Source organism: Notothenia coriiceps, unplaced genomic scaffold, assembly GCF_000735185.1.
Source record: "Notothenia coriiceps isolate Sejong01 unplaced genomic scaffold, NC01 NC01_scaffold00012620, whole genome shotgun sequence".
NCBI classification, from domain to species: domain Eukaryota; kingdom Metazoa; phylum Chordata; class Actinopteri; order Perciformes; family Nototheniidae; genus Notothenia; species Notothenia coriiceps.
The window spans coordinates 380,898-408,640 of NW_011345321.1; the positions used below are offsets into that span (position 1 = coordinate 380,898).

The following is a 27,743-nucleotide window of genomic DNA, read 5'->3' on the forward strand; positions in this document are numbered from 1 at the left end:
TGGTGCTGTTCAGGACTTACATGCAGTGTAGCAATTCTCTTTCCTTAGTGTTTTCTGTATAGAATGGAAGAACATAATGTTGGTTTATGGAAGTGGGATACACATTAAACTGGCTACTATCTCTTGGGTTTGGGTTGTCGAAAGTCCACACAGGGCAAATGGCCGTGAAACATCTGTGTGCATCAATCAGTATTCTATAGTTCAGTCTATCAAAAATGTACCATCTGGGCTTCTGGAGCTTTTCATGAACAGTAGCACTAACACTCAACCTGCTGCTCTCATGTGTGTGTTTCTATGGTGTGCAATGATCTTTATAAGTCAAATACATAATCTTATGTCAGTAATTATGTCTGAAAAAAAACAACGCAGGCATTTTACGCTGTGAAGTACAATATTATGTTTGTTCAAACTCAAAACCAAATTAAAACAGTATAATTGAAAGCTGTGAAAGTAACAAGAAATTCAGCTGAAAGACGGATAAAAGCTCCGTATAGAGGTGAAGAAACAGCAAATCTCTATGAAAAAGTCATCTTTTCTCCCTAAAACATGAAATGTCCTAACTGGGACTGTAAGAGGGATTCTGAAAGGCATGTGGTAGATAGTGACTATTACTTTGATGAGAGGAAGGCTACCATCTCCCTCGACTACTGTTTCATTTTAATCTACTGTCAAAACATCAGCTTTATTAATCCATACCGCAATATTTCAGATGTTCTGTCCCGTTTTCTGCTTACAGATGAATGGCTATTCACACTGTTCATAACACATAGGCTGATGTACTGTATATTCTATCCTCACTCATACACAAGTTTCACCAAAAGTCAGGGCCAACAACAAGAACACAGAAATGTGTTTCAAGAGAATTATTTTCAGCACATTCCTATGTTTAAAATGGCAACATGGAACCTAGCTTAAGAAACATTACACATTTCTTATATTACTTAAGGCATTTAATCATTTGAGTTATGCTTAATAGAAGAAAGGCAACGCTTTAATTTTAATTCTGCGCATAACTTGTATCCCTTCAAGGAGTGTATATTCTCTCTGAAAACATATGGGGTGACGTCTGCTTGTAGAAAAAATCCTTTTGGTATTAAATCTTTATGGACAACAGTCTATCTGTAAAAAGTTCCCAGTGACACAGAGATCAACCAAAGGAATGCTCCACTGATGTATTTGTTGATTTACATATATTGGAAAAACATGTAGACACTTTCAGTGGTTATATCTGCCGACCCAAGGTAAGATGGCTCATTGGCGCGGCCTTCATTGCATTGTAAATCTGTGTTTCTCCTGTGAGCGAGCAGGTTTGCACGATGCAGCAAAAGCAGCACACACATTGCTTTTACCATTATGTGATGTTAAGGTTTAACAAAGTGTATTTCTTTCTTAGGAAGCATGAAACTGAATGATGATACTTAAGTCTCTGGGAAATAAAAGCTTGTGACAAGAGATATTTACTGACAGCTCAAACGACACACAATTTTTTCTCTGAAGAAACCGACTGAGAGGAGTAAGATACAAGCCTCTTAGCAGCTTCTCATTAATTATAAATCCTCTCAAGGGGAAAATAAGTGGTTTTGTAACACTGTGTCTTGTGCTGTTGTGGGCACTGCGGGTGAAAAGTTGAAGAGCTCAGCGATATATATATAACAAGTCTCCATATGTCAGCTATAATTAAGAAAGGTTTTTATAATGGGACATTGCTTTGGCCATTTCCAGCATAATATTTGGTGGTCAGAATTTGCCAAATGATGTATCTCATCACGATGTGTTACATGGTTTGTTTCTACATGTACATGGGTTCATCCAAAGAGGATGTTTTACCTGTATCAAACATCTTAAAATAAGCGAAAGTTGTCTCGGATGTGCTTCTGAATGTAAATGCATATTGTTGAAGACAGGGATCATTATTTGCAATCCTCCTCCTGCCTCACTCACAGTGAAATGATGTGTTTACAGTTCCACTGTGGCTAATGACTCATATCATTTGTCATCACAGAGTAATTCCCCCTTGAGTTATTAGATTACTATGTCGCCTAATTACTCTGTCTGAATTAATATTTCAGACCCATCCTCTGAAAGTTGACAAAGCAAAGCTGTGGGAAAGTATCTGTCACCATCTAGGGTCCAGAGAATTGATGGTTTGACCCCACTTGTCTGAACATCACACTTGGCACTCGTACTCCTGCAGGCAATGTCAAATGAGACAGCTGGGGCTGACTCTGGATGACACACATCACTGACTGCTGCTAAAGATGTACCATTTGTCAGAAATAAACTCATATTTCCTTTTAGCCTTAGCTCTCTGTTCCACTACATTTAATAATTGCTGCAAGGCAATGTGGATTGGGGAGATCTCCTGTAGTACACACAACTATACTAGCATGCCATTTGTCCTAGATGTAAGAATCAGTCTAATATGATCCAAAAAGCGCTCTTAGAGTCGGGTGGAGATTTACTTTTCGTTAACAGTTTTGACAAAAACTTGGCGACGCTGCCAGACTAAATTCTGAAAGGAATTAAGTGACTTGCCCACCAGAGAGACAGCCATCACAGTGCATTGGGGCAAACATCCTGAAAACTACAGTATAGTTTATCATGGCCTGCCACAACATACCAGAAAATATACTGCACATTGTATACAGTGGACTCCACTTATATAGTCTTATGGTATGTCACTGTAAAAGAATAGAGGAATCAAAGAAGAACTGCAACTATAGAAATGTGTGGGTTTGAATGCAAACAGGAGGCTTGAGGAGCTTATTGATTAATAAGTGGGTGGATTGTGATCCAGGCATATCTAAAGCTACAGAAAGTGCATCTATAAAGTTCGGCTCCAGGGTAACTGCTCTTTTGAAACCAAATGATTACATTTAAGGCGATCTTGTCCAAAGCAACAGCTGCCCGTCAAAATGATGAGCATAATTTGAATTTACATTCACATACAAGAATTGTACATAATGATGGCAGCTGTCAAAACGTATAGTCATGAGGTATAACTATTCTTCACTCTCTTAACCCCCATCTTCTTGGTACAAGTCATACAGGCTTTGAATTAATGAGCTGTAACCTTTGTGGCAGCGGCATCTCGGTAATGGAGCGTGCACCGAGCAAGTTCACATCATCTCACTGTAACTGGGTGAAAGAGCCTAGAGAAACCCGGTATGATGTAAATGAAGACTGATATGGATTTTATTATATAGGGTCTGCAATTTTCTTGCAATGATTGGCTCAAGAAACTTAATTATCTATGAAAATTCTAGGTTTAAAAAAAAAGGTTGAGTAGGATACCCTACAATTACTCTACAGTAACTAACACATTTGTTCCTGTATATGTACCAATTCGCCTTTGTATTGATTTAAATCAATTAACATATGTATTTCCCCCCAAAAAGGGCAATTTGTGAAACATATTTTAAACAATTGTTAAAATGCAAAGATAAACAGTACGCAACTTGATAAAAGTATAGAATGTAAATACAAAAAGAAGGTTTATATATTATTGAAATAATGAGAATAATATTATTATAAAATAATATTAGTTAACATAATGAGTTATACACATCATGATAATAATGATATGAGGAAGAGAAAGAGAAAGACAGAGAAATACTTTTAGGACACCACAACAGTTTTGACACCAATTCAATATAACACAACAAAATGTGCCAACAGTTTGAAACTATACATTCCTTGAATATAATAAAAAGATTAAACAAAGGGATAATAACAATAAAAGGTATTTGAATAAATATTAACCTGAGATTAAACAGTCCCTATGGAAGGTTTTAAAAAAGACCTGTTGTTTTTTACCTCACTGCAGTAAAGTTAGATTGGCCCTTATTGCTGCCAGACTGCCTTTGGTGCTCTCAAACCATCAATAAAATAAAAATGAAAACGTAAAATGCTAAAGTCAGAACATTTTTAAACGCCTAGAGACCTGTCATAAATAGTGTCTCATGTTTATGGCTTATCACTTGCTAAGATAGAACAAAACAAACAAAAATGAGAAATGTACAAGACCTAACATAAACTCAGTGGCCAGTATCTGTCTGCCAAACACCACGATTGCCCGAGTATGTGGCGCTCGGCTCTGACTTTTATATTCACAGAGTGTTTGTAGGTGAGCTACCAAGGCCACAGGGAGGAAAGAAGAGGCAGGGCTGAGCGAAGAGCTTTCAGGTCTATCACATATTGCAAAATAACAAATAACCTCATCTCCATTACCTTAATTCACGGAAGACTATTATAACCAGCTCGAAATTCCTGCCCAGCCTCAGGTTGGTATAGCTAAGGTTATTCCTGCCTCATGGCACAAAACGACCTTAAGAGGTTCTGCTAGCTAAAAACCCACTTTTCAAAACATCCAAATATGATATTATTAGAAATGTCCGTTTTAGATGAACATGGATTTCTCTTTAGATCTCTGCTCTTATCCGTTGGTATTTTTCTTTTAATCATTGTGTTTTCTTTTAATTTCAGGCCACTGTAAACTGCCAGAAACCTGTCGATTGCTGACACAATTTCTTGGCTACAGATAAATGTCAATAATGTACCGTTTATTTTTTAATTCCATCAACTTCTTGCCCTTGAATGACATCATGTTTTGTGAGTGCATCAGCATTGATTTTTCTTATAGTATGGACTGACCCAGCATCCATTTATGTTTACATGTAGTTACTTGTAATTTACAATGACAGGGGTGATGCATAGTTAATACAGATATGTAGATTTGTTTTTAAAGCACAACATACCTTAATCAAGTGGTATAGTGGAAAAAAAACACAACATAGCCACTAGCTAGCTATGACAAAAAAAAGACAAGCACCAAAGAATATTTATCTAAGCAAGGTTTGCATTTGAAACTTGTCTATTTATCAAGGATTCCTTAAGATGTTATTATTATTGTCATCACAGTGAATATAAAGAAAGAAAGTTTCCAGGGACACTGATTCTATGAAATGTGTGATATGAAAATGATATGCTCTCCTACAATGTAGGGCAAATTGATGCATATCATTTACTTTTAAATGTAAATGTCGTGCTTCACATCATCTCAGTATCGTTGCTAGACTTAAACTTGCACTTGCAAGATCTGCAGAGTTTAGCCAATTAGTCAATTTCAGCTTTTACATAAATACTAAAATGAAGAAAGTGGTTATTAACCTTTTGTTTTTATTTATAGCTGTAATAAGTTTGTGACTTTCAATAACACCTCCTCTAATTAAAATGGTGGACCATACCACATACCACATAGCACAGGGGCTAATAGTGTTTCCAACTTGTCAAGTCTATCAAGGATTCCTTAAGGTTTTCCCCCTGACATCCCACTCATTAATTCAAAGAGTTTCATTTGTGTTGCAAGCAGTTTGATGTTTGAAATTGAATGTATTCTTGATGAGGGGAGCTGGGAATTGGCTGGCTGTCAGATCAGCATTATTATCTGCCTTTTAGGTTTGAAGCAAATTAGACTTGGGGTCCCTGAGGTGCCTGGACCCTTGCATTCTGGCAGTGTTGAAAGTGTTGAATTCTCCAGAGCGTGTCACTTCTTTGATGGAAATTCATTTTAATCAGAAGAAGACTCACATCCCCTCTGGAACTGTTCACAGCTTTTTGACTTGTTTGCAGGGTGTCAGATAGAATATGTTCACCTGAAACTAAGAAAGGCATCAATAAGAAAACACATGCAATGTTTGACCAGTTTTAGCCTGCTGCAGGGTTATTAGGAAGTCATTATGTTACCTTAATCATGACAATTCCAAAAGTGAAGTACAAATACTTTGATGTTGCAGGATGACGATGGAAAAGTGAAACTAAAGAAAAACGTAAAATATAGGTTAATGGTTATAAACTGGACTTCTGATGAAAACAAATGGATTGAATTAATACAGAAAAAATGTCTTGGTGCATAAATTGGAAACAATAAATACATTTAATGATTTCCAATATATGTTGGTCATTGAAACAGATTTGTTTTGTATTTACTGTATCTAGAACTCTGCCAAAACAGTTGGGTGCAGTGCCTGGACTAAAACAACATACATAACATGATTTGCATCTTTGTAACACACCATCAACTTTTTGTGGTAACCTTTCTTAAAGAACAGAAAGGCAGACAATGAGATTTTCTTCCTGACGTTTCTTTTCAAAGGAAATGTAGATGCACTGCAGGATATCCCTTGGTGAGAGAGCTTTGGAAATGTAAATAGCTTAGGAGCTAAATATCGATACTGAAGAGGATGATTTAATTGGGTAAATAGAAGGAGCGTTGAAACGTGTTTGTTTAGAATTCTTTTGAATTGTGGATTGATTGTTCAGAAAGAAGCAACATATTCAAGTGCCCAGCTAAAGTCAGTTTGGGTAACTGATGCCAATAGGATTGCCTGCCGACCCTAATTGTTGGTCTGCTTTTGTGTGAAATGCATGCATTTTGAAGTGATTTTTGTTTTGGGATCAACTTGGTACCAAAAAAGAACCCCCTAAGCACACACAAACACACATCCTCCTGCATTAACATTCACACCGTCTCCCACATACTACCTCTGCTTTTACATAAACATGCCTGTGCACACACCAACGCAAATGAGTTGAATGCTATCAGTGCGCTTTCTTGGGCATTTCAGTACCAGCACAGTTAGATCTCGCTGCAGCTCCTCGGTTCCCATCCATCTTGTCTTATCAGTGTTTATAAGCCATCAGGTTTATTGTGTCCGACCGATTCCCACAGGTAATTTGACTTGCAACATTATTTTTAAAAACATCTTCCAGGCGCCCAGAGCAGTCCAAATCATTATGGTTTCTGCCAGATACAGAGCAAGCGAAGGATTAAACCAGAGAAGAGCCAAGGAGTGTCAGGATTGTGTTTGTTTGTCCCAGCTGTGTTGTTTACAACTCCCTGTGCTCTAGTCAGCCTGGCACAACAGACGGCAGAGAGGCTTCGGACTCCAGGAGCTTTGTCGAGCCTATCTTCCCTGCACTATTATTTGCAGGCTCAGTGTGTCCACCATTAGAAAGTGATTGACCACCAGCCTTAGATTGAAATTGATTGTATAAGGGCTATAACAATGAAAGACTGTTGGTATTCTGGCAGTGGCAGTGGAGGAGTATCAAAGGATGGGATGCTGCTGCCACAAGAACAACTGGCTTCTATATTAACATATTGTCCAGTAGTCACATCCCTAAAGATGGGAGTAGGCCTTTGATCCGAGAGATACTGTGTTTCTAATTGGGTTATATTGATCCGTCCTGCTCTTGTGACGGCACAGTCTGGATGAATGTCAGTCTGCTGTGCTGAATAAAAAAATTGAAGTAACCAGCCAAACGTTGCCTTAAGTTCACCTGGGTTGTCTCAGTGATTTATGTTGCCAGGTTTCAGAAGTTTGGAAAAGAATGACACTTAAGTGGTAGAAAATCATTATCAGTCTGCTTTGAAGTGTTGGCTCAAAAAGTTGTACTAGTTCAGAGTCTAGTATTGGTAATTAATTACTATGCTACCCTAGGAGAAACACACCTTTGCAGTGTATTTTGATCAATTACCAAAAGCCTAATAACTAAATTAGATGAACAAATTATGGAGGAAATTCTTTGACGAATGTATTTTCGTGAAAACCAATGCAAATGATTCCATGGGAAGGACAGTTTGCTGTACTCAAACTAAAGCCAACAAATAACGACTGACCTTCAAAAGAAAGACCATGCCTCATCAAATTCTCACATCTGTTGTATTGATCTGCCACTTTGAATGAACAATATGATAAACTGATATCAGCAAAAATAGTCATTTCACATCAATCAAAAGTTTGTAATAATTGCAAATTATAAACAGGTTATCATGGTTTGTTTGGCATTTGTTTTTAGAAGTTCTGACAGTGACTGCATGTGTTTTCTATTTGAAAAGAACCGTAATGCTGTATAAAAAGGTGTTGCTTATTTAAACAATGGCAGAGCCAAAACCATAACTTTTAAGTCTTATTTAAGTGTATTTTTACATAAAACAGACACTTACACAGTACAATAAGGTAATTGTGAGCCGATGATTAAGTGTGAAGGAGGAACAAGGGATAAACCTAATCTCACCCCGAAGCTCATTGTTTTGATGTTGTGTTTATTATTCAGACATTTGTGTTTGACTATAGATTTACACAACCATCATTTTTTTTAAATGTTGCATGGCATTTATTTTAGTTGCTCTCAGCAATTGACTTTAAGTAATTAGTCATCTCACACCTTGGAAAATGCATCTGACATTTATAAAAAAAGAGCACTGCAGAAATATACAAATGCATGACATGTTTTGGATCACTTCTAAAACGATCCATGGCATTGACGTTGACACAGGCTTCGTCTAAGAGTATCTGCCACTGATTCATTATGCTGCATCAGATGTCCTGGAATGAGGGAAGGGGCCAAGCTTGAAGGATTGCACAGCATATTAAATCTGTCTTGCTGAACATCAGTAGAATGAAGAAATCCCAGGAAGATCCAAATGCAGATTTAAAATAACAAGTCGCTGGTTGAAAATGAATGGCTTTTAAAACGTGCATGCAATCCAGGGAAATGGAGGGTAGCATAAATTGCAGGCAGTGATACGATAAAAAACATTTTCTCTGAAGCGGATAAATGGTATGTCACTCATTGTAAATGATTTTTTTGATGGATTTGTGATGCTGTGTGGCCTGCGATGGTTACAATGGTTCCTCTGAATTCGATGTCGTGCATGTGAACTAATTAGAGAGTAATTAGAGAGAATAAACACATTTAATCCTCATTAAATGTAATCATTAACATGTGTCTAAGTAATCTATTTTTAGATATTTTCAAAGTCTGCAACAACATAAGGAACGTTATAAATGAGGGCCAGCTAAGGGTTTATACTTGAAAACAAACCAAGATCTTTATGCTCCCCTAACATAAAAGAGCTAAGACTAGAGACTGGGGGCAGCCATGGCCATCACACCAAAGATAAGTCATCGAAATGGTCAGGTCTAATGACAGCACACTTATCTTTATGTGCTAATCTTCCCAGCTTTATTGCTTTATCCGACCTGTTTGCTAGTGTTTGCAGAATCTGTCAGGTGGGATTCCTCTTCGCACATTCAGATCAGACTGCAATCCAATGTTGGGAGAATGCAAGTTAATTCAGCATGTTGGGGGAAAAGGAGTTGAGCTTTACTTTTTCATGATTGGAAAGGATAATGATTTAAAATTGTGCATTTAAGTGTGTTTATTGTATTATTGTTTCTGAGGTTAACAAACTGTAGTACATTTTGGTTTTGATGGTCATATCTGAATAGTGTTGTGCTGCAGTGAATTGTTGCAGACACAAAGGATCTATCATGCAGAACATGTTTTGTTGGTGCTGTATTTGCATACTGTAACTGTTGATCGTTCTTCATTATATAATGGATTCATTTCTCAAACTCAACCCAAGACATGCCCCAAAGACATGTTTGTTTCTAATGCAATGAACAATTGCTGAAGTGATGAAGAATGAGTAACAGACCCACATGCAGAGTCTTCCCTTGCCCTGGGCTTGTTGAGAATGTGTGGGACCTCTCTGGCCATACTTTAGAGAAGATGGAAGGTAGTGCTAACTCAGAGACGTGTAATTTCATCACGCAGGCCTCCATTTAAAAACGTTGGTTCGTACCTGTAAGGTGTCGGTATAAATGTGACGTACCTCATGAGATGTCAGATTAATATACTCTACTGAAATAGAATTATCTTACAATGGATAAGTATAAATCTTGTATCATATCCAGATGTTATTTATGTGTACTTAAGAAGTGTTTATTACACAAAGGTACTCATAAAGGAACAGGTACAACTTCTTATACAGCAGTTTCATCCCAGCAGTAAGGATAACAAGCCACATTCCACAAACAAATAGTAACATGCCAAACAGTACTTACTTTGCCCTTTATGTGCTGGGCTCTGATTGTTGAATGTCTTTTCTAAGATACATGATTTTATGACACCTTTTATTTCATAATAATGACATAATTAAATGTTCACACTGTCACTAAGCCCAACAATAGAGAATAATCAGATGTTATGGTTCTTGGTAATCATTTTCATCCAAGTACAGTCATCAGTCATGGTGAAACAATCAGAGATGATCATGGGACTTCTGACTCCCTAATTCTTCCGATTAATTATGGTTTTAATTTCTTTCCAGGGTATAATTGAGGTCTGTAAATTCTCATAATTTGTGTCCTAATCTGGATCGTTTAGAAATAAAATCATAAACATTAATTCAAGACTATATTTGAAAATGCATAGTGATGCAATAAGGAAACGCTGAGTAAAAAAGTGGTTTAAAGTGAATGAATTAGAATCACTTCACTTGATTTCAGGGGACGGGAATTAGCTTTGCGTCCGATGTGATTAGTTATTTTGGGCATGCAATCTGCAGTTAAGAGAAGTGAGTGCAACCAAGGTGTTTTATGATTCATGATATCCCAACAGAAATACTTTTCAAACTGATATAGCAATGTAATATGTAAAATAATGAATGTGTTTATTTTTAAGCATTTTTGGACACATAGGTAAGATTGAAAAATCCAATTGTGTGGCTGCAAACGCATCTTATTTTAGTGACAGCATTCCCACTATCTGTTATGCTACGCACAAAATTCTTCATTATTCCGCCGGGTTATTTTGCGCCACTTCTCCTCCCGCATTGAACATCGCAGAAACTCTGTTCAAACATCAAAACTTTCAGCTCAGTCAGGAATCAATGGCTATTACTTTTATCATTCATAACTTTCATGATTCCAGAGATACATCCCATAATTCATCCCATTTTTAACATGGAAGTCAATGGAGAAATCTTCAGACTTCAACAATCTTCATGCAACTTCAACTGCTAACTGCTCCTTCTTCAACTGCTAACTGCTTCTTCATACCTTCACTCAAAAACCTCATTCCAACTTTAAAATGTCACACATCTTTCTGACATTATTCGTGTAACACAACTTTTAAATCTGATTCTTACTTTTACAGATATTAAACATTGACGTGCTGGACGCAAACGGCCAAACTTCGCTTGTATATCAACGATCCATGCCTCAACAGCTTTACGCCAAATCTAAGATCTCATCATAGGCTGTTGCCATGGGAACGCATCCCTTGCCATAAAACACGATGTTGCTCTAGCTCCAATGGACACGGTCAGGTCGTCCCACAATCTTCACTTGTATATCACCTCTCCATGCCTCAACAGCTCTACGTCAAATCTGACATCTCACCATATGCCGTTTCCATGGAAACGCATCCCTCGCCATAAAACACGATGTTGTCGTAACGCCTATGAAAAGGGTAAAAACAGCACCACACTTCAGATAATGGTTAACGGTCCAGCCCTCAACAGCTCTACGTCAATTATGGGGTTTCATCATATGCCGTTTCCATCTAAACGCATCCCTCGCCATAAAAGAAGATGTCGCTATAACTCCTTTGAGAATGTTCAAAAAGTGCTCAAACTTCACATGTGTGCTAACAGTCCAGCCGTGAAGACATCTACGGGACAGTTTTGAGATTTCTTCAAATACCGTTGCCATGGCAACACAATGTTCACCATGAAACAAGGTTTTCTCATAACTTCAGTGAAAATGCTCCAAATGGCCCAAAACTTCACAGGTTTGGTAACGACGCAGCCATTAACGCATCTAAGCATATTATGGGATGTCACCAAATGCCGCTGGCATGGCGACAGATCATTCACCATCAAGTTAGTTCAAAAGTTTGCAGTTCAAATCTTCTGCTGCTTTTCCAAGCCTTTTCACTTTCTTTTCTTCTCTCATCACACATTCAAGCTCCCAGTGTTCATGTATAATTTCAATCTAAATTCTTCAATTTCTTCTTACACATTACATTTCAGCATAGCAGTTTAGCGTCAGCTTTTCAGCATAAAGCATTCCCACTAGCAATTTCTTCAGGAATTGCATTCTCTAGTTCAAATTGAAATTGCAGGCACAGTATGGTGGAGAGTTTGAAGGCCTTGGACTCCATGATGTTGTTTTGAGCCTCATGCTCCTTGAAAGACAACACTTTGTAAAGGGTCCTCAGGTAGAGGTAATCCGAGAGCAATACAAGAGGAGCTTTAACAACGGTTTGGTATAGCCTTCACATGTAGTAAAATCACAAGAGTCCACTCTAGGCGCAGGCTTGGGACTGAGTGCACACAGTCAAAGGTTTGGTGGCTAGAACCCCTTAGGCTCAGGAACAGCCTAATTACTTTGATTAATAATCCAGCATCGGTGTAGCCGCTGATTGTTCATTCCTTTCTCAATGGGTCATTCTTTGAAACACAGCATTTCGTTTAACTGGGAGTGGATGAGGAGTCCCTGTCCTCTGAGCATCTGTTCAGTGCAGCACTATATGTTCCAGACACCTCCAAACTACTTGTGCAAAAGACTGTTTTCATATCTCAGTGACATTTGAATGGGGACTCTAATGCTGATATAGACTAGTTTCAAGTTTCAAGGCTTTTATTGTCATGTGTGCATAGCTACAGTGTAGTTATGACAATTAAAATCTTAGATCACAGGCTCATCCAACAGTGCAACACAATACAACAGATAAAAATAGTACAAGTAAATACAATTACATAGAACATAATAGAAACAGAATATAATATAAACAGTGCAGAGGAGTCTATACTGTATGTAATTGCAACATTGATATATGAGTTGCAAACAGATGAATGTTATGTACGTTCTTTCAAAGGTTCAGGTGTTTTTTCTCCCATTTTCAATGCAGGAAAATACAACCCCCAAAATTAAGAGGCTGATAAAGAGAGAAAAACACTAATCACTGAAACATGAATGTTCAGAGTCCCCCAGTGAGGGGTGTGTTGGTTTACAGGGTTGAGAAGTTCACTGCATAAAATTGTTGAAAGTAGATAATTTATTAGTGACTGCTCAAAACTCTCAGTTGGAAGTGCGATGGTTTGTGATGACAATATTTTTGTTAAAAATAAAAGCTATTTATTGAGTTTCGGAAGCGGTGTTAATGAGTGATATGAATTATTCAAATACTTAAGAAAGCAAGAAATAATAGGACTCAAAAAATCTAAATGATTTGTCTGGTACATGACACACAAATGAGAATAGAACATTCCAGTCAGGTAGATAACTACTTCTAGTATTATTACTCATATTGAATAATTTCAGTTATTTTACAGTTTCTGATCTGTTCTGTGAACCAGAAATCAGTTAACCTGGTTATATCAGTTTATCCACATTCTCACTATACATTTTCAAACACCAGTGAGATGAAACACCCTGCACACACAGACTTGAATATAAAACACAATTAAATATAATCACAAAAGTATGCGCTTAAACCATTCAGCCAGCTAATGTTATACTAGCAAATATTAAACAATGTTCATCAGCAAAACCTGGTGAATCCTGGTATACATCTGGCCATCATTATCCCAAACATCATCAGCATTTAATAGTTATTGGTCTCAGCTGCAGTGATGCATGCTGGATCACATAGAGATGTTATGACCCCATAACCTTTAGCTGATGACCAAAACATAAAAGGTTGCAGATACAAAAAGCTACAGGACTCTCCAAAGGTGGTTAGTCTCTCTCTGAGATATTGTGAAAAGTTATATTAATCACAAATGATCTCAAAGCTGCATAATTGCCTTTTCCTAAAAGTTGTAGCGTTGAGGTGTTTCAGTTACCTGGTAAGAATGTGGCACTCTCCAAGGTGCTGATTAAGCATCTGTCCTTTTAATGACCCGTTTAACAATTAGATCACATGAGTTATTCCTCTTGGTTTTCCAGTGTTCAGTGTGCCTTCGCCTGATAATGCATTCGTTAGCTACTAATATGGTTTGACTGTTTGAATCTTTATGCACTGTAAAGCGATTTCCAAAGATGTAGTTTAATCACCTTGATTGATGAAGTGTTGACTGTTTTGCAAAGGAATGTTTGTGGTTTTGCCAAGATAATAGAAACAAATGTCTGCATCATCAGTCTCCTGCATTTTAACATTGTTACTTTTTTTACACCGTCTTATGGAGGAGTGCTGGGTATGACCAGCTGGAAGGAGACCCCAAGATAAACTCAGAACACAGAGGAGGGTTTGTACATCTCTGACAATGTTGGCAATGCAATGGTACTGAAAATAAAACATGCACAAATTGTTTGACAAATGGTGTGCGCAGGCAGCATTTAATGCAGCCCATATGCACACATATAGATGTTCTGGAGTACAAGTAGTGTAGTTAGGCAACTTGACTGAGAATATACCATTAAATTAATTTTTCATTGTATCAAACATTTCCATTTGGATGAAACGTCCCTTGAGTTTCAAAGTTGGATACGTTAATTAACTGTGTCCAGTTAAAAAAGGATCAAAAAGTAGAGCAGAGAATATTTTGGGAGTGGTAGGATGGCTAAGAGTAGACTCACCACTCACAGCATAAGACATTAGTACCTTGTATTTTGTGAACAAAAGCATTTGACCATTTGTAACATATCATACAAATGATTACGCTTCAATCATTTTATAATTGTATTTTACAAATTCAACATTGTTATTTTTGGCTCATAGGAGATACACAAACTGATTCTGTGGTTAATAGAAATTACATAATTCAACATGAATATACAATCTTAAATAATAACAGACTTTCCAAAAATAATTGATGTCATAAAAGCATTGGATTTGGTTATTTGATACAAAATCGTCCAGTGCGTGGTCACTCTCTGTAACAAGTATCTTTAAAGCACCTCTGAAAATGTGATATCCCCATATCAATAGGAACAAAGTGATATATATAATAATACATACAATTTAGCTGACGCTACAATAAATAAGATGCATCGGTTTCAATGGGGAATGTCTTTAAGCGCTAAATATATGTTTTCTTTTTTATTTAATTGTCAAGGTACAAGCAAAACATGTGGGATTTCCCTTTTCCATGGCAGATATGTATATACTTGATTGAGAACATTTTAAAGCAATTGTAATTTCCTGCCCCAGATGAGGGAGAAAGAAGCACCGTGTTTATATAGCCCAACCCCTAGTCTATACTAATCCATCAATAATCAATCATGATGGCACGTGATGGCAGCCATGTTAATCCACTGATGATCTACCTACCCTGTATCAAGCTTGCAAAATCAATAAAGCCATGAAAGCTTTGCCTTCTGGTCTTCCACACATCATTTAAATTATCTGGTTAATACAGTTTGATACCATACAACTGTTGTTTGCTTTGATGTCAGATGAATGAGAAGAAGAAAAAAAGAAACTGTCAGCATTTACATTTTCTGAATTCAGGAAAATCCCCATCACTGGATCATACCATAAGACAATTAAATTATGTTAAGGAGCTTGGATGTCATATTTAGACACAAACATTAGGTGAACAAGACATATACACATGTTGTTTGCAATAAGGCTAAATAAGCATTTAGACTTATTGCATAATTTCCCCACATTTTTCCTCATGGTTTTAAAGATTTTCCATTTGAAACTGAGTGTGTATACTATACCTGAGAATAACATAACACAGTCTGTTAAAACAGATTGTATTACATTCCACAGTTAACCCACCTTCCTACATAAGTAACCTATTTGTTCAAATGTATGTATTGATTTATTTCCAAAACGTCCCTGTTGGTCTATGTGCCGACCTGCAGCCACTACCAAAACGGATGAGACTGGACTCCACTCCACATTTTGTGTCCCTCTCTGGCTCCTCAGTGTATCTGATGTGAACACAGCGCTCCTCTCCACAGCAGTTCCACTTCAGCTCAGCAATCAGCGGCTTCGTCTGCTCAGCGAAGTTGAGTCAACACGCTGGGAATCGCTCTGCCTGGATTCATGTGGCACCTCCACATCTTTTCTTAAAAGGGACTTTTTCTGTCATTCTCTGATAGAAACCCGTTTTGCTTGAAATGTGTTGTTAGATACTAATAGTTGAGTTGCAACCATTAACCGCCCAGTCATTAAGTACCTGCGGATCTACTGCAGGGGAGTTTTCACCAGCAAGGATACTGCAGAAAACCTTAAACAATAAGGATCTTCACAGAAGTGAACAATGCTCAGACTAGGGACCATCATTTGCACTTTTTCTGTGCTGGCTATTGCAGCAAGAGCAGATTTTAAGGCACGGAACTGTAGCGAGGTGCGGGAGGCTTGTATCGGGAAAGGCTTCAGTTTCGCACATGTTCCTCTTCAGGAGATCCCAGGTAAGTGGCACCAGTCAATGAGGCTAACGACCTGCTTAACAAGACAATATAAAATTGCTTTGTGAGAAAATAGAATGCTTAAAAAAAATATATACTTTGTTTTTATTATCAAGCTCCGTATGGTTTGTTAAAAATCCCACACTTTTAATATGCAAAGTGGCTTAATAAATACACCATTACTGTAGATATGTTGTTGGATGTTGAAACTGTAGCTGCATCAAACTAATCTGTCAAACAGCAGCCCAACCACCTGTCACTCACTAAGTTGCTGCAAATCAAACGGACGAAAGTTATATCAACATATTCTGCATTTACCTCCCTGGATGGTCACCAACAGCTGCTGCAGCCTCCTGCAACAAGCACCCATCTGGAAACTGACAGGCCTGCTGTAATCAGGAACACTCCTCATTTAACACGCCTGAACCCAGTTAAAAGCTGGTTTACTGATTGTATATCCATCCTGCCATAACAATATATCATCAGGTGCATCAATACTGAATGTGTGAAGAGTGAGTGCCCCAGGCAGCTGTGGGAAAGATCTGTGTCCAGTAGAGGTCTGCGACTGTACTAACCAAGCAGAGATAATGAATGATCAACTGTGCAGATTAACTCCTGTCTGGCGAAAATTAAGTGATAAGGTGAAGTGGAACTGCTGGCTCTTGCAGTCCTTAATCATGAGTCAACTACATCATTACAGCCACTACTACCCTTTGGAGCAGTTATTTTAAATGACTTACATAATAAATGTCCTATTAGCGTATTAAATGGACAGAGTTAATACATAAAACGACACCATTTTAATAATGTCTAGTTAGAGCACCTACTGACTTGGGAACCGAAGTAACCTTTTTAAAAGAGAGAAATTCTCAATTCATGCATATACATTTTATTTTAGCATTTCAGATCATTTCAAAATATGTCAGTCACTCCATTCAAAAATATTATTGTGTGATTTCACATGATCAGTCAAAGTCATATTTTTCTTATCATGTTAATGTGTGCAGCTGTAGAAAAGTAATTACTCCAGCTGAGTTGTCTCTCAGGTTGACATTGTTGTGCTTCAGGGCCAATCATTCTCTCTATAAAGCAGGAAATCTGGCACATGTAAAATGCTGCATATTTGATAACAGGCACACCTGTTCAGAGCTGGGTTGAATAACCTACTGATTAAATCCTTTGGATCTGAGTCTCTGACATCACAATTAATCTCCTAAATGAGTGAAAAATTCAATCTCTCTCATCTCCGAGCGTTGTCACCCTGAATAAACGTCTTTTGATGTGGTCTTTGAATGAGTCATAACCTTACGTGTCTGCAGGAGAGACAACGCATTATCAACACCTCAGCAAATTCACACAGTGATGGGCATGCCCTTCAGCCGTGGGACTTATTGCCTCTCACTCATGCAAACAATAATCGAGGTGAGACCTACCTTAGCTAAGGTAAAGGTTGAGATACCTTTTATTTAAAAAGTAGCAGAAGCTGAACTACATTTTCACTTTTCAAACTCTGGAGACTAATATAATGTTGAATTGGTTTTGAATTGTATCATGGATGGTACTTTTCTGTGCTATTTCCAATGGGTCTATTGAGAATAGAGTAGTATTTTGTCAGTAGTCTATGCTTTAAATAAATCAGGCATTGCATATGTATGTTCTATTTCCAATTAAAGTGTACTTATACAATATACAAACAAAGATAACATACAGTTAAAAATTGTGTGTAGGACAAAAGCAGTTCATTTAATTGAGGTATATTGTTCACATTTTGCAGGTTTTACTGACAGACATAAACACTGCACACATATGGCAGATTACATTACACACAGATTCCTAATATAAGAAGTTTATTATGTGTCACCGAAGGGGTTAAGAGTCCATGTGGCAGATGGGCAGCATCCTTACTGATGACATTACCTGGAGTTAATATTCCAGCATGCTACTTGTAGATTAGTTGGCCCTCGTGGGACTCTGTGTAGAGAGCCTCTTAAAGCTTCCCGTATAGCTTATTGTTTCTGTCAGCCTTACAGCTGCCATCACACTCTATTAACTTACTGATGATTTGGCAAAAACGTCAACCTTCATGTTACTGGTCCACCTCTACAAACGATGGTTTGACTGCTGCCATATCCTTCATGTTGCTCTTTGGAGTTTGATTTCTTGATATCTCTGTCGTTATCCGAGACGCCAACATCAAATTGTAGTGACAACAGGATGTGTTTGTGTGTTCCTTTTTCTTTTTATATTAGAGACCTTATAAGACATGAACTTAGACAGAAACCACTCTCTATCCCTTTTGACGTTACCTACAGTTTAATCCCAGATATTTGGACTTATTCATTCAAGTAATTCCCATTATACTACTGTTAAATTATTATCACACTTACTATGTTAATGAATGATTGTTTTACTACGAGCTATTTGCCTTTGTCAGATGTTTCTTTTTATTCATTCATTGTTGCCTTTCACATTTTGATTACACCATATGTTTCTGGCTAATATGAAGCACTTATTACAACCATACAAATATAATGGAGAAAAAACAGCAGGGTTTTTGTACTCAGCGCCTTTACACTGCTCAGCCACTGAAACAATATGTTCTTTTTGAAGCTAAGAATGAAAGGCTTACAATCCCACACTCTGGGTCAAACAGAAGGAGCAGGTCAGGTGGAATGAAAGCAGTGGTCAGTGTTATTGACAGAAATGTTTTTAAGATCCAAAGCTTAAAGGCTCAGTTGGAACAGTAATTCCACAAGACTGAGGCGATGCTTCTGCCCGCTGACCAGGCCAGGCTGGAGGGTGTCAACAGCTTTGTGGTGAAGTCATTTTAAACCACGGGAGCATGATCTTTTGGATTGCTCAAGTGTTCACATATCTAAAACTGCCCAGAGCGTCTCCCCCTCCACTGCTGAACCATCCCTTTTAATTCTACTGTTAACAAGAGTGTCACATTTTTGCTTTTTAAATCTGCTTCTTTGCTCTGGGTAAAAATCAGACCTGCACCCTGCAGTCTAGCCCCAGCTGTCACCAAACGTCTGAGACGAGATGGAAAGATATGGGTAGGGAGTCACACTCCTGACTGCTGGATTCAGAAGAACTTCTTAGCATGTCATAGTCTATTGACGGCCGGCTCTGTTTACTCGCAGTCAGGAGATGGAGATGGGACAGAAATAACGGCGCTGATGTTTAATGTGATCCAGTGCTGCCTGCACAACATAGCAAATGATCTCTGCTGAAGCGTGTAATGTGCACAGGTTCTCTTCTGTCATGTAATGGGATGGAGAGGATTAAAAAGGGCTAAATGGGAGTGCCTGCAGAGGAAATGGCCGCGTGCCCTCACAGCATAGTGCTGCTGTGATGTATCGTCAGATTATTGTGACCTTCCTGCCACTCATTCATGTGGAGAGAGACCTGGCCAAAGACGGGGATCACAGCTTCTGATGGGTTTGTGGTGTGTCTATGTTTTTTAATTTCCCTCCACAAACATCAACATCTTTGCGATAGATTTTCCGATAATTGGACTTTTAGAAGCGTGACTTATTGTTTGAGTTTGTAGCCTATTTTGTAGCGCCAGTATTTCAGGCTGCATTCTTCTATATAAAGTAATGTGAATGTGTCCTGCTGAGAAGCAGGGGGGGGCACTATCAGGGAGGAAGAATCCAAACAATCATCATTTTTTTCCGGCGGCAGAGGGGATTTCTCAAACGCTGCTTCCATCTCTGTGTCATCAATCATGTTCATGAATGCTAGAATGGCCTCATGATGGGCTCTCTCTGCAGGTGTTCCCTCTGAGAGCGGTAGGAGACGTTGTGTAGAAGGGTTTTAGGGTTGAAGCTTTGGAATCAGAACAACACTCAGCACTTAAAGAATATCAAAGCATAGAATATCCTATCTCTGATCAAATACATTTTTTAATTTAAATTTGTTTTGACTTGTGTGGTACATTTATCAAATAGAACCATAAAATAGAGTTTCGTGCAGACATGTATTATGTCAAAGACCCTGAAAACTTATTTTCTTAGTAAGTTTCTCAATGTTAAGTATGCGTTCCAACATGGAAACAAACTTTCTGTCAACATTTTTCTTGATTTCACAAAATAAAAACATGTTTTTTCCCTTTCTATTTTTGTTGTTGCTTATGTTTCCAGCAAAAAATTAATTGTAATCCAACTTCAGGGTGCTGATTAAGCAATTTAACAAATAAGAGCTTCTGGGTGTTGAAAACTAATACATACAAAATATATGAATTTGAAGGTGTTTGTCCTAACTTAAAACTTCATTTTATTCAGACATTACACACAAGTGTATGGTGCTATCATTGTGAAGCTATAGTGCAGGTAACCTTTAGAGATGTGTAGTTTTGCTCTTGGGTTATACTTGATTTCATTAAATATCTTTATAAACACTGGGGACAGGAGTATTGGTTAACCTTTGGTAATGGTTGTCTTTTTTCATATTTGTTCCTACTTTTAGTACAGTATGTGTAGTACAAGTTAGTTTTAAGTCAACCTCGGCAGATATTTAGTGTCAGTTTTTGCATGGCCACATGACCACATGCATGAACACACTCATAAATCCAGGCATTAGCATATGTTATCTGACCAACAGTGCAAGACCCAAACTTTTTTATTCTGTCAGTCAGTTGGAAACTGACAGACTATGCTCTGGTGCTTTGTTTCGGCTTCTAAAAGCAAGATGCTGTGCATTTTGATGGATCTGGGTTTCCTTAGAAAAGGAGGGAAATTCATGTCCTCAGGGGTAGTCTTTTTTTTTTAACACACTAAAAGTCGTTTCTGGATAATATTCAAAACCATAATTTTGTTTGTGACCCAGGCTTTCTGTTTATGGTTTTTGTGTCCTTCAACAGGGTTTATGCCCAATTTTCTGTTGCTGGTTCTGAAACTTTAATAGAGCCGACACAGTTTAACAACAACATGGATTTTAGCTGGCAGTTATGAACTGCTGTATGTTTTCCTAATTCACAGACAATATTATATATATATATGGGTGTGAACACAGCCATAAACAATTAACGTTTGTCACAATCATCTGAGATAAATCCTCTGTGAAAAACAAAGACAATTGATTGAAGTGATTCTCCTGAGACGGCATGGCTGTTTTCATGGCTTAAGAATAATTTGAAATGCGAAAGAATGAGTGCTCCTGTTGTCAACAAGAGATTGAATAGATGTTATTTTGATGTATTAGTTCCTGTCAACAACTGTCCAATTAAATTCTAACTTGGAGCCCCTGACAAGGAGCTTTTTTATTCCTTATTTCACAAGCTGGCATAAACACATCTCCTCTAGTCACTGATTCTGTTTTTGTATTGTTTTTCATTTTTCGAAACTCTTGACCCGTGTAGACCACACACTGAACAATACACGCCTGATTTGTAACAGAAACAGAAGCTTTCTACTCCTTTTGGTGTATTGATACCCATTATAATTTGTATCAACCAAAGGCAATTCATACAGGTGACATAATTCTCTTCAGATACTACAAGGCTCTTAATAAACCTTTTTTATTTCCTCACTTTGGAGTGGGAGATGGATAAGAGGTGTTACCTTGGATAAATTCTGAGATTGATTTCACCGTCATATTGTTTCTCACCTGCAAATCATAAAATGCCACCATGTTGTCCTGTGTGTGTAAGATTTGTGGATGACTAGCCCCGTTAAATTCTCGAATGTCCCTTAACTGATATTTTTCTGACATGTCAGAGTCTGTTTATTTATTTATTTTAGAATTGTTTAAACATTTCACGTAGTATATCACTGTCTCTTTTTAAGCCTTCCCTGACTTTTCATAAAACAATCCACAGGATCAATGCGAGTCTCGTCATTGACATGAGGATCAAATGTAGGCTTATGACTGTGACGTATAGCTGGTACTTTTCCCTGACACCTCATCTGCCTGTCAAAACCTAGCCATCATGAAACAAAGCCCCCTCGAATGCCTCATCGCTGTTGTTGGATCTATCTTTAGCCACACGTCTACCACTCCTGTTGACAGTGTCTGACTAGACATGATGTGCAACCGGATAGGACGCTTGCCTTTTACTCTGCTCCTGACGACGCTCAGGTGTGTTTTAGCAAGCTGCAGTGAGGATCTGTGTGTTGTACAGTTGTGTCTTCTCCTTCTTACTAAAGCAGCCTGCTCACAAGAGGACACTGCAACAAGGCAGCAGAGTTAATAATGGTCGGAGTCTGTAAACTACGCTGTAAATGCTGAGTGAAAGGTAATGATCAGTGCAGGTCTCAAGGCCCTGGAGGTCTCCAAACAGCCACCAGCTGCTGCCTGTAGCGCAGTCCTCCGCCATGCTCCACTTAACAAGTTGACGCAGAAGAGAGTGGCTTGCCTGCTCACGTCTCATTCTCAGGGGCTTCTAGGCGTGCTGCCCACGTGGATCGAATATCCACACCGTCTTGTCATGCCCCCACTAGGCTTTTTATTACACACTCCTCAATAAATATCAAAGCCAGACATAGTGCTACATGCGCTGCATATTTGGTGCTTGTCATTCCTAAATGTGCTGCACATGGTGTTAGGGAATCCATACATTAATCTCAGCTGTAATGATATTGGTGCACCTTGCAAAAGGGTATGGCACATGAATATTCCATAGGTATTTTCTCAGGGTCGTGGTTGTATATATCTTCTTGGCAAAGATTAATACGAGGGAGATCTAGCCTTTGTGTATTGTTTTATATGTATTCCCTCACTGTAACAAGTAAAGCAAGGCTAGAACAGTCTTTTAGTGTTATTTGTTTTCTCATTACTTTCTCAACTATTGGTTTGGTTTTTAAAATATCAGAAGATTATCATAATCCAAAAAAATAAACATTACTTTATTTACTTTTTCACATAACAAAAAAAGTATTTTTCCCCGAAATTAACTGAAATAACAATGAAATTATTTAGATATTTACCAAATAATTTCCTTAGTTCTAAAGGATTAGTTTACAAATTACATGTCACTTGTTTGACGCTTTTAACCAAAGCGACTTACATACTTGATACTGTGGGCACTCCCCACAGGAGCAATTTGGGGTGAAGTGTCTTGCCCAGGGACACAACGACATGCTGACTGCAGTGGGGTTTGAACCTGTGCTCCCCTGATACAAACACCAACGCACTAGTGCACTGCGCCACAGCCTCTCGGAAGAAATGTATTCAATCAGTCACCCTTAACTTTTATGGCCTTATCTTCTGTACTAGAATACCCAAACCTTTCATATATGAACCAAAATGAGTAATTGCAAAATCAAAGATGGTTCTATATTCAAGAGCCACAGTGAAGCCCAGTTTCTGGGAACAATTACCTTTTTTATAGAAATATATTGTCTATAAAAACCCGTTCCTCCTCTACTACTTCTTCAAAGCCTCTACACATTTTTTTTCTGCAGTGACAGGGGCGACTTATGCATTTATATTTTTCTCCTCAAAGAGATTTCTTTATCGTAAATTTAAACATATTTCAATATGAATCACCACACCGTTGAGGCAACATTTGGCTGTTTTATCATATACACAGCTTTGCACATGGCATGTTGCTGTGAAATATCTTGAAATATTAAAAAGAAAATACTGACACATTTGCGAGGGGTATGAAACTGTTCCAACATCTTTATTCTTGTCCTTTTTCCCTTCACGCTGACTCTCCTGAGGATGTAGAATGCCATCATACCATTGTACTTTGCTGCTTTTATTGTAGACTGTTTTATGTCGGTGAGAATTCATTTCTCTTGAACCTGTCCTCATTCACCCAAGGACATACTCCTCTATATCAGCATCCCCCAGTTATTTAAAACATGAGCATGCCTTTCATTATGACTTCTGACATGACCCAAAATGTGATGGGAATAATGTCATTCAATTTTGATTGATGCAAGTTCGAACTTGAGCGAGAAACTTGTCTATTCTGTACACAAAACCCTCTGGAGACACTATTATGTAAGTGTAAGGGAAGACTGTGTGTAGTGCACACATGAATAGGTGCATGCTGATTCATATTCTTTAAATTCCATCCTCATTTGCTGTGGTTGTTTAGGAACTCAGCGTCTGATTAGTTAGAGGAAATGTTTCAGGAAAACGGAAACAATTTACATTGACTGCCTTGGATGTCTGAAAGCATACAACAATGAGTGGATATGAAAAGTGTTGGATAGAACAGCGATGTAAAGCAACCAGTAGTTTAACTATTTTATTACAAGGTAAAACGATTTTTGATCTTTATCATTTATATATGTGATTATCATGAAGCCTGACAATTACATGCATGTTCATTTATTCATTCGTCTATATCCAACCACCCACTTACATTGGAAGTTAGACTAATTCATTAGTTGATTTGGTCATGCATTTTCTCATTTATTCATAGTTGGTCTGCTCATGCATATGCCCTGAAGACGTCACACTTAAACAGCCTCCTCCCTACAGTGTTTAAAGTGCATGCTGCTTTGTGTTGTGTCCGTGCTTTGGATTCAATAATGTGACTAAAATAGCCTTGTCTCAAATAGGCCAGCCTAAATCACTTTAGCTCAGATTTTAAAAAAATGTTTAGCAGGACATCTTCCACTGAGAATCTCTCAAGCCCATTAGCTAGAAGCTCTAAATAAGCCCTATAAAAGCTTATATGATAACAGAGTTAGAATTGAAATGAGTGCAATACTTTTGTATGCAGCTCTAACTGGTCCAGGCCGATTCTGTTGCCCATCCGGCATTGGATTAGATGCAGAAAGTATTTTCTCTTGGTTTGTATTATCAAAGCAAACATCAACTGAACCATTTCAGAGCACATTGAGCAAAGCAAAATTGAATAAAAATAAAATTACATTATACCGTTTTCATGTGGGGTTACCATTTTTTCTTAAGTGACTGACATTTCTGAAATAAGGTGGTTAAATATTAAATCACCAAGATGATTGATGACAAGGAAAAATGCATTGACTCAAGTCATGTCTGACTCAATATTTCCTGAAAGGAGACAAACTTTTTTTGATGACTAAAATAAAGGAATCCAGAGTTATTGTTAACTACGAATTTGACTAAAATATAAAGGAATTCTGACTTCAACACATGAACTCTTAAGCTAAGACATACATGTTACAGCTCCATATTTCAGATGGCCTTTTATTGCCTTAAGATGATGAAGTGATGTGAAAAGGAGCAGAAACTGCAAGGACACTAAAAAAGCTTATCTTATTAGGTTTGAGTGTGGCTCCAAGTGTGTAAACCCATAGAGTTTGTCGGAGGGAATCCTGGGACACAGCAGATGGCCGAGCACATGCTGGGTCTCTTTGGCCAGGTACACTGAATAATACTTCTGAGAGTTGGCCCGTGCTTTATGCAGAGGGACTTGGACTCTTAACTCTCCAGGCTGAAGTTTGTAAACAATGTCCTCATGTCTTCATATAGAGATTATTAGAAACGATTGTGTTCAACAGAGCATATTAAACATGTAAGTATTTATAAAGCTATGTGTTTAGACAGTGAAGTTCTTAGTTGTGTTCATTGCTTCCTCCTTATAATTTTCTTCCCTTCTACATTTATGCAGGGACAATCATATAAACCTAATAGAAATTATAAATCAAAAAGTATGAAGAAATAATTAGATACAAAAATGTGTTATATTTACTTTACTTTTTTAACAATGACTTTCGTATTTTGGAACATGCATGGGGTTTAGGTATTATCGCATAATTAGAGATATACCATAAGTAAATGAAGTAATGAGAATATTTAAAAACAGGTATCAGAAAAAAATATCTAACCTGTAGGATTATACACTATAACAGGAATCTTTGACCTGGTGAATGATGGGGAAATGATTACCAATGTTTACAACAAAGGACATTATAAGTTTATTACATTTGCAGTGCATAAATAAATCAATGAGATCCTACTAACAGAAGAAAAGTATGCACCAACATGTTAGCAGAACTAGTAAGAAGGCAGAATACATTTCTTTTTCCCGCCCCACCATTAGTGATAACAAGGTCAATTACAGACATGGGAGTGACGTGAAGTACTGTAATTGCGACTCATGATGATAGCTCGTATACAAAGGCGTTAATAAATGCGCATGCATAAACCTCTATCATTAACTCTCAGTTTTATGTTTTTTGCAGTTTTGGCAAAGAGTTAACACTAGTGACGTAACATTAGTATGCATTGAATCTGCGTCTTGTCATTAATATGATAATGTGTGCAGGATCTGCTGCTCTGTATGCATGTTAAACATCTGGTGCCATGGCTCGATGCAGAGTCAAGTTATGCGTCTTGCTGGTGGCTGTGGACAAATAAAGGACAGGGAACGGGTTGGTACAGTGAGGTTAGGCTGGGACAAGTCTCTCTGTCTCACTTCAACAGCCCTCTTTATTCTGGATGAAGTGCCAAAGGCCAGCTTTGATACAAGGCTAGAGAAGGGAAATAATTCTCCCTCAGCAACTAAAGTAAGGCTTGCTCAGAATCAGCGACAGCTTCAGATGGAAATCAAACTTGATACCATACCGTGTCAAAAATCAAACAAAAAAGTCTATCTGCATAAGACTTGGCTCAGTGCAGATCCTATAAAGAAACAAACTATCCCAAAGCTGTTCTGAGACATGAAGAACGCTTTTCACAACTGTTTCCACAGACCCTTTGTAACTCTCATGGATCACATCCTCACATCGCTCTATTTTTCAGTTTTAAAGATGGAACCTGAGGTGATAGAAAAGTTGATACAATCTTACAGCAAACAAAATGGGACCCTAGAAATAAAAAAGTGCAAGTTAAACCAGGGGATGAAATATAGTAGAAATTAGACAGTTATTGCAAAAATGAATAAACTGAATCCAAACCGCATGCATAAAGATGAAGTACAGTATTGAGTATTGTACATTTAAGTTTTTTGTATGATGAATCAAGTTGTTTTACCTGTGCTATAAGCTATGCTATAACAATGGATGGTGTGTTTGCGTTGTAGTTTTACAGTATACTTAAATGATTGACAATACAGAACTGTGCCAATTTACAGTTTATCTGGAGAAACTTGCTGAGTTCCATAGAAATGCTTACAATTACACTTTACTACCTGGCAAAGGACTTTAGGGCATCCATCGCCAACGCTCATCTCCAGCTACTTCAACAGTGGTGTTAACTTAAACTTACGGGGCATGCAAATCAATGATGGATAAATGATGCCGCAGGACTGCTGTGGTTTTGTTCTCTTTTATATTTTGATTGTTGGAGAGATAATGCAGTAAGAAACATCACATGTATAATTCAGTCACAAATAAATGTTGCACAAAAAACGTAAAGGACACCTATCATGCTATATTTAAATGATATATTGTAGGGCCATACCTATATAAGGTATATTTATACAGATCCTGCATTTGAGCCATGCCTCATTTCGCTCTATTTGCTCTTTCCAGCCCTGTTTTTGCAGGGGGCTGATTCTGTGAGCTGCAGCTGACCACGCCCCCCAGCAGGAGAGGGGAGCGTGCTCTGAGATCAGCTGCTGGGCTGCAGCAG

General features: G+C 37.9%; 1 protein-coding gene across 3 annotated transcripts in view; it reads left to right on the forward strand.

Moving 5' to 3' along the window:
* The first annotated feature begins 15,799 nt into the window (after positions 1 to 15,799).
* gpc6b (glypican 6b) overlaps positions 15,800 to 27,743 on the forward strand; it is a 79,898-nt gene continuing 67,954 nt past the window's right edge. For all 3 annotated transcript variants that reach the window (XR_798568.1, XM_010773539.1, XM_010773541.1), the window contains exon 1: positions 15,800 to 16,223. Coding sequence is in view for 2 of the 3 variants with exons in the window: in XM_010773539.1 (XP_010771841.1) it covers positions 16,073 to 16,223 (151 nt within the window). In the remaining variant the exon portion in view is untranslated. The remainder of the gene's footprint in view (positions 16,224 to 27,743) is intronic.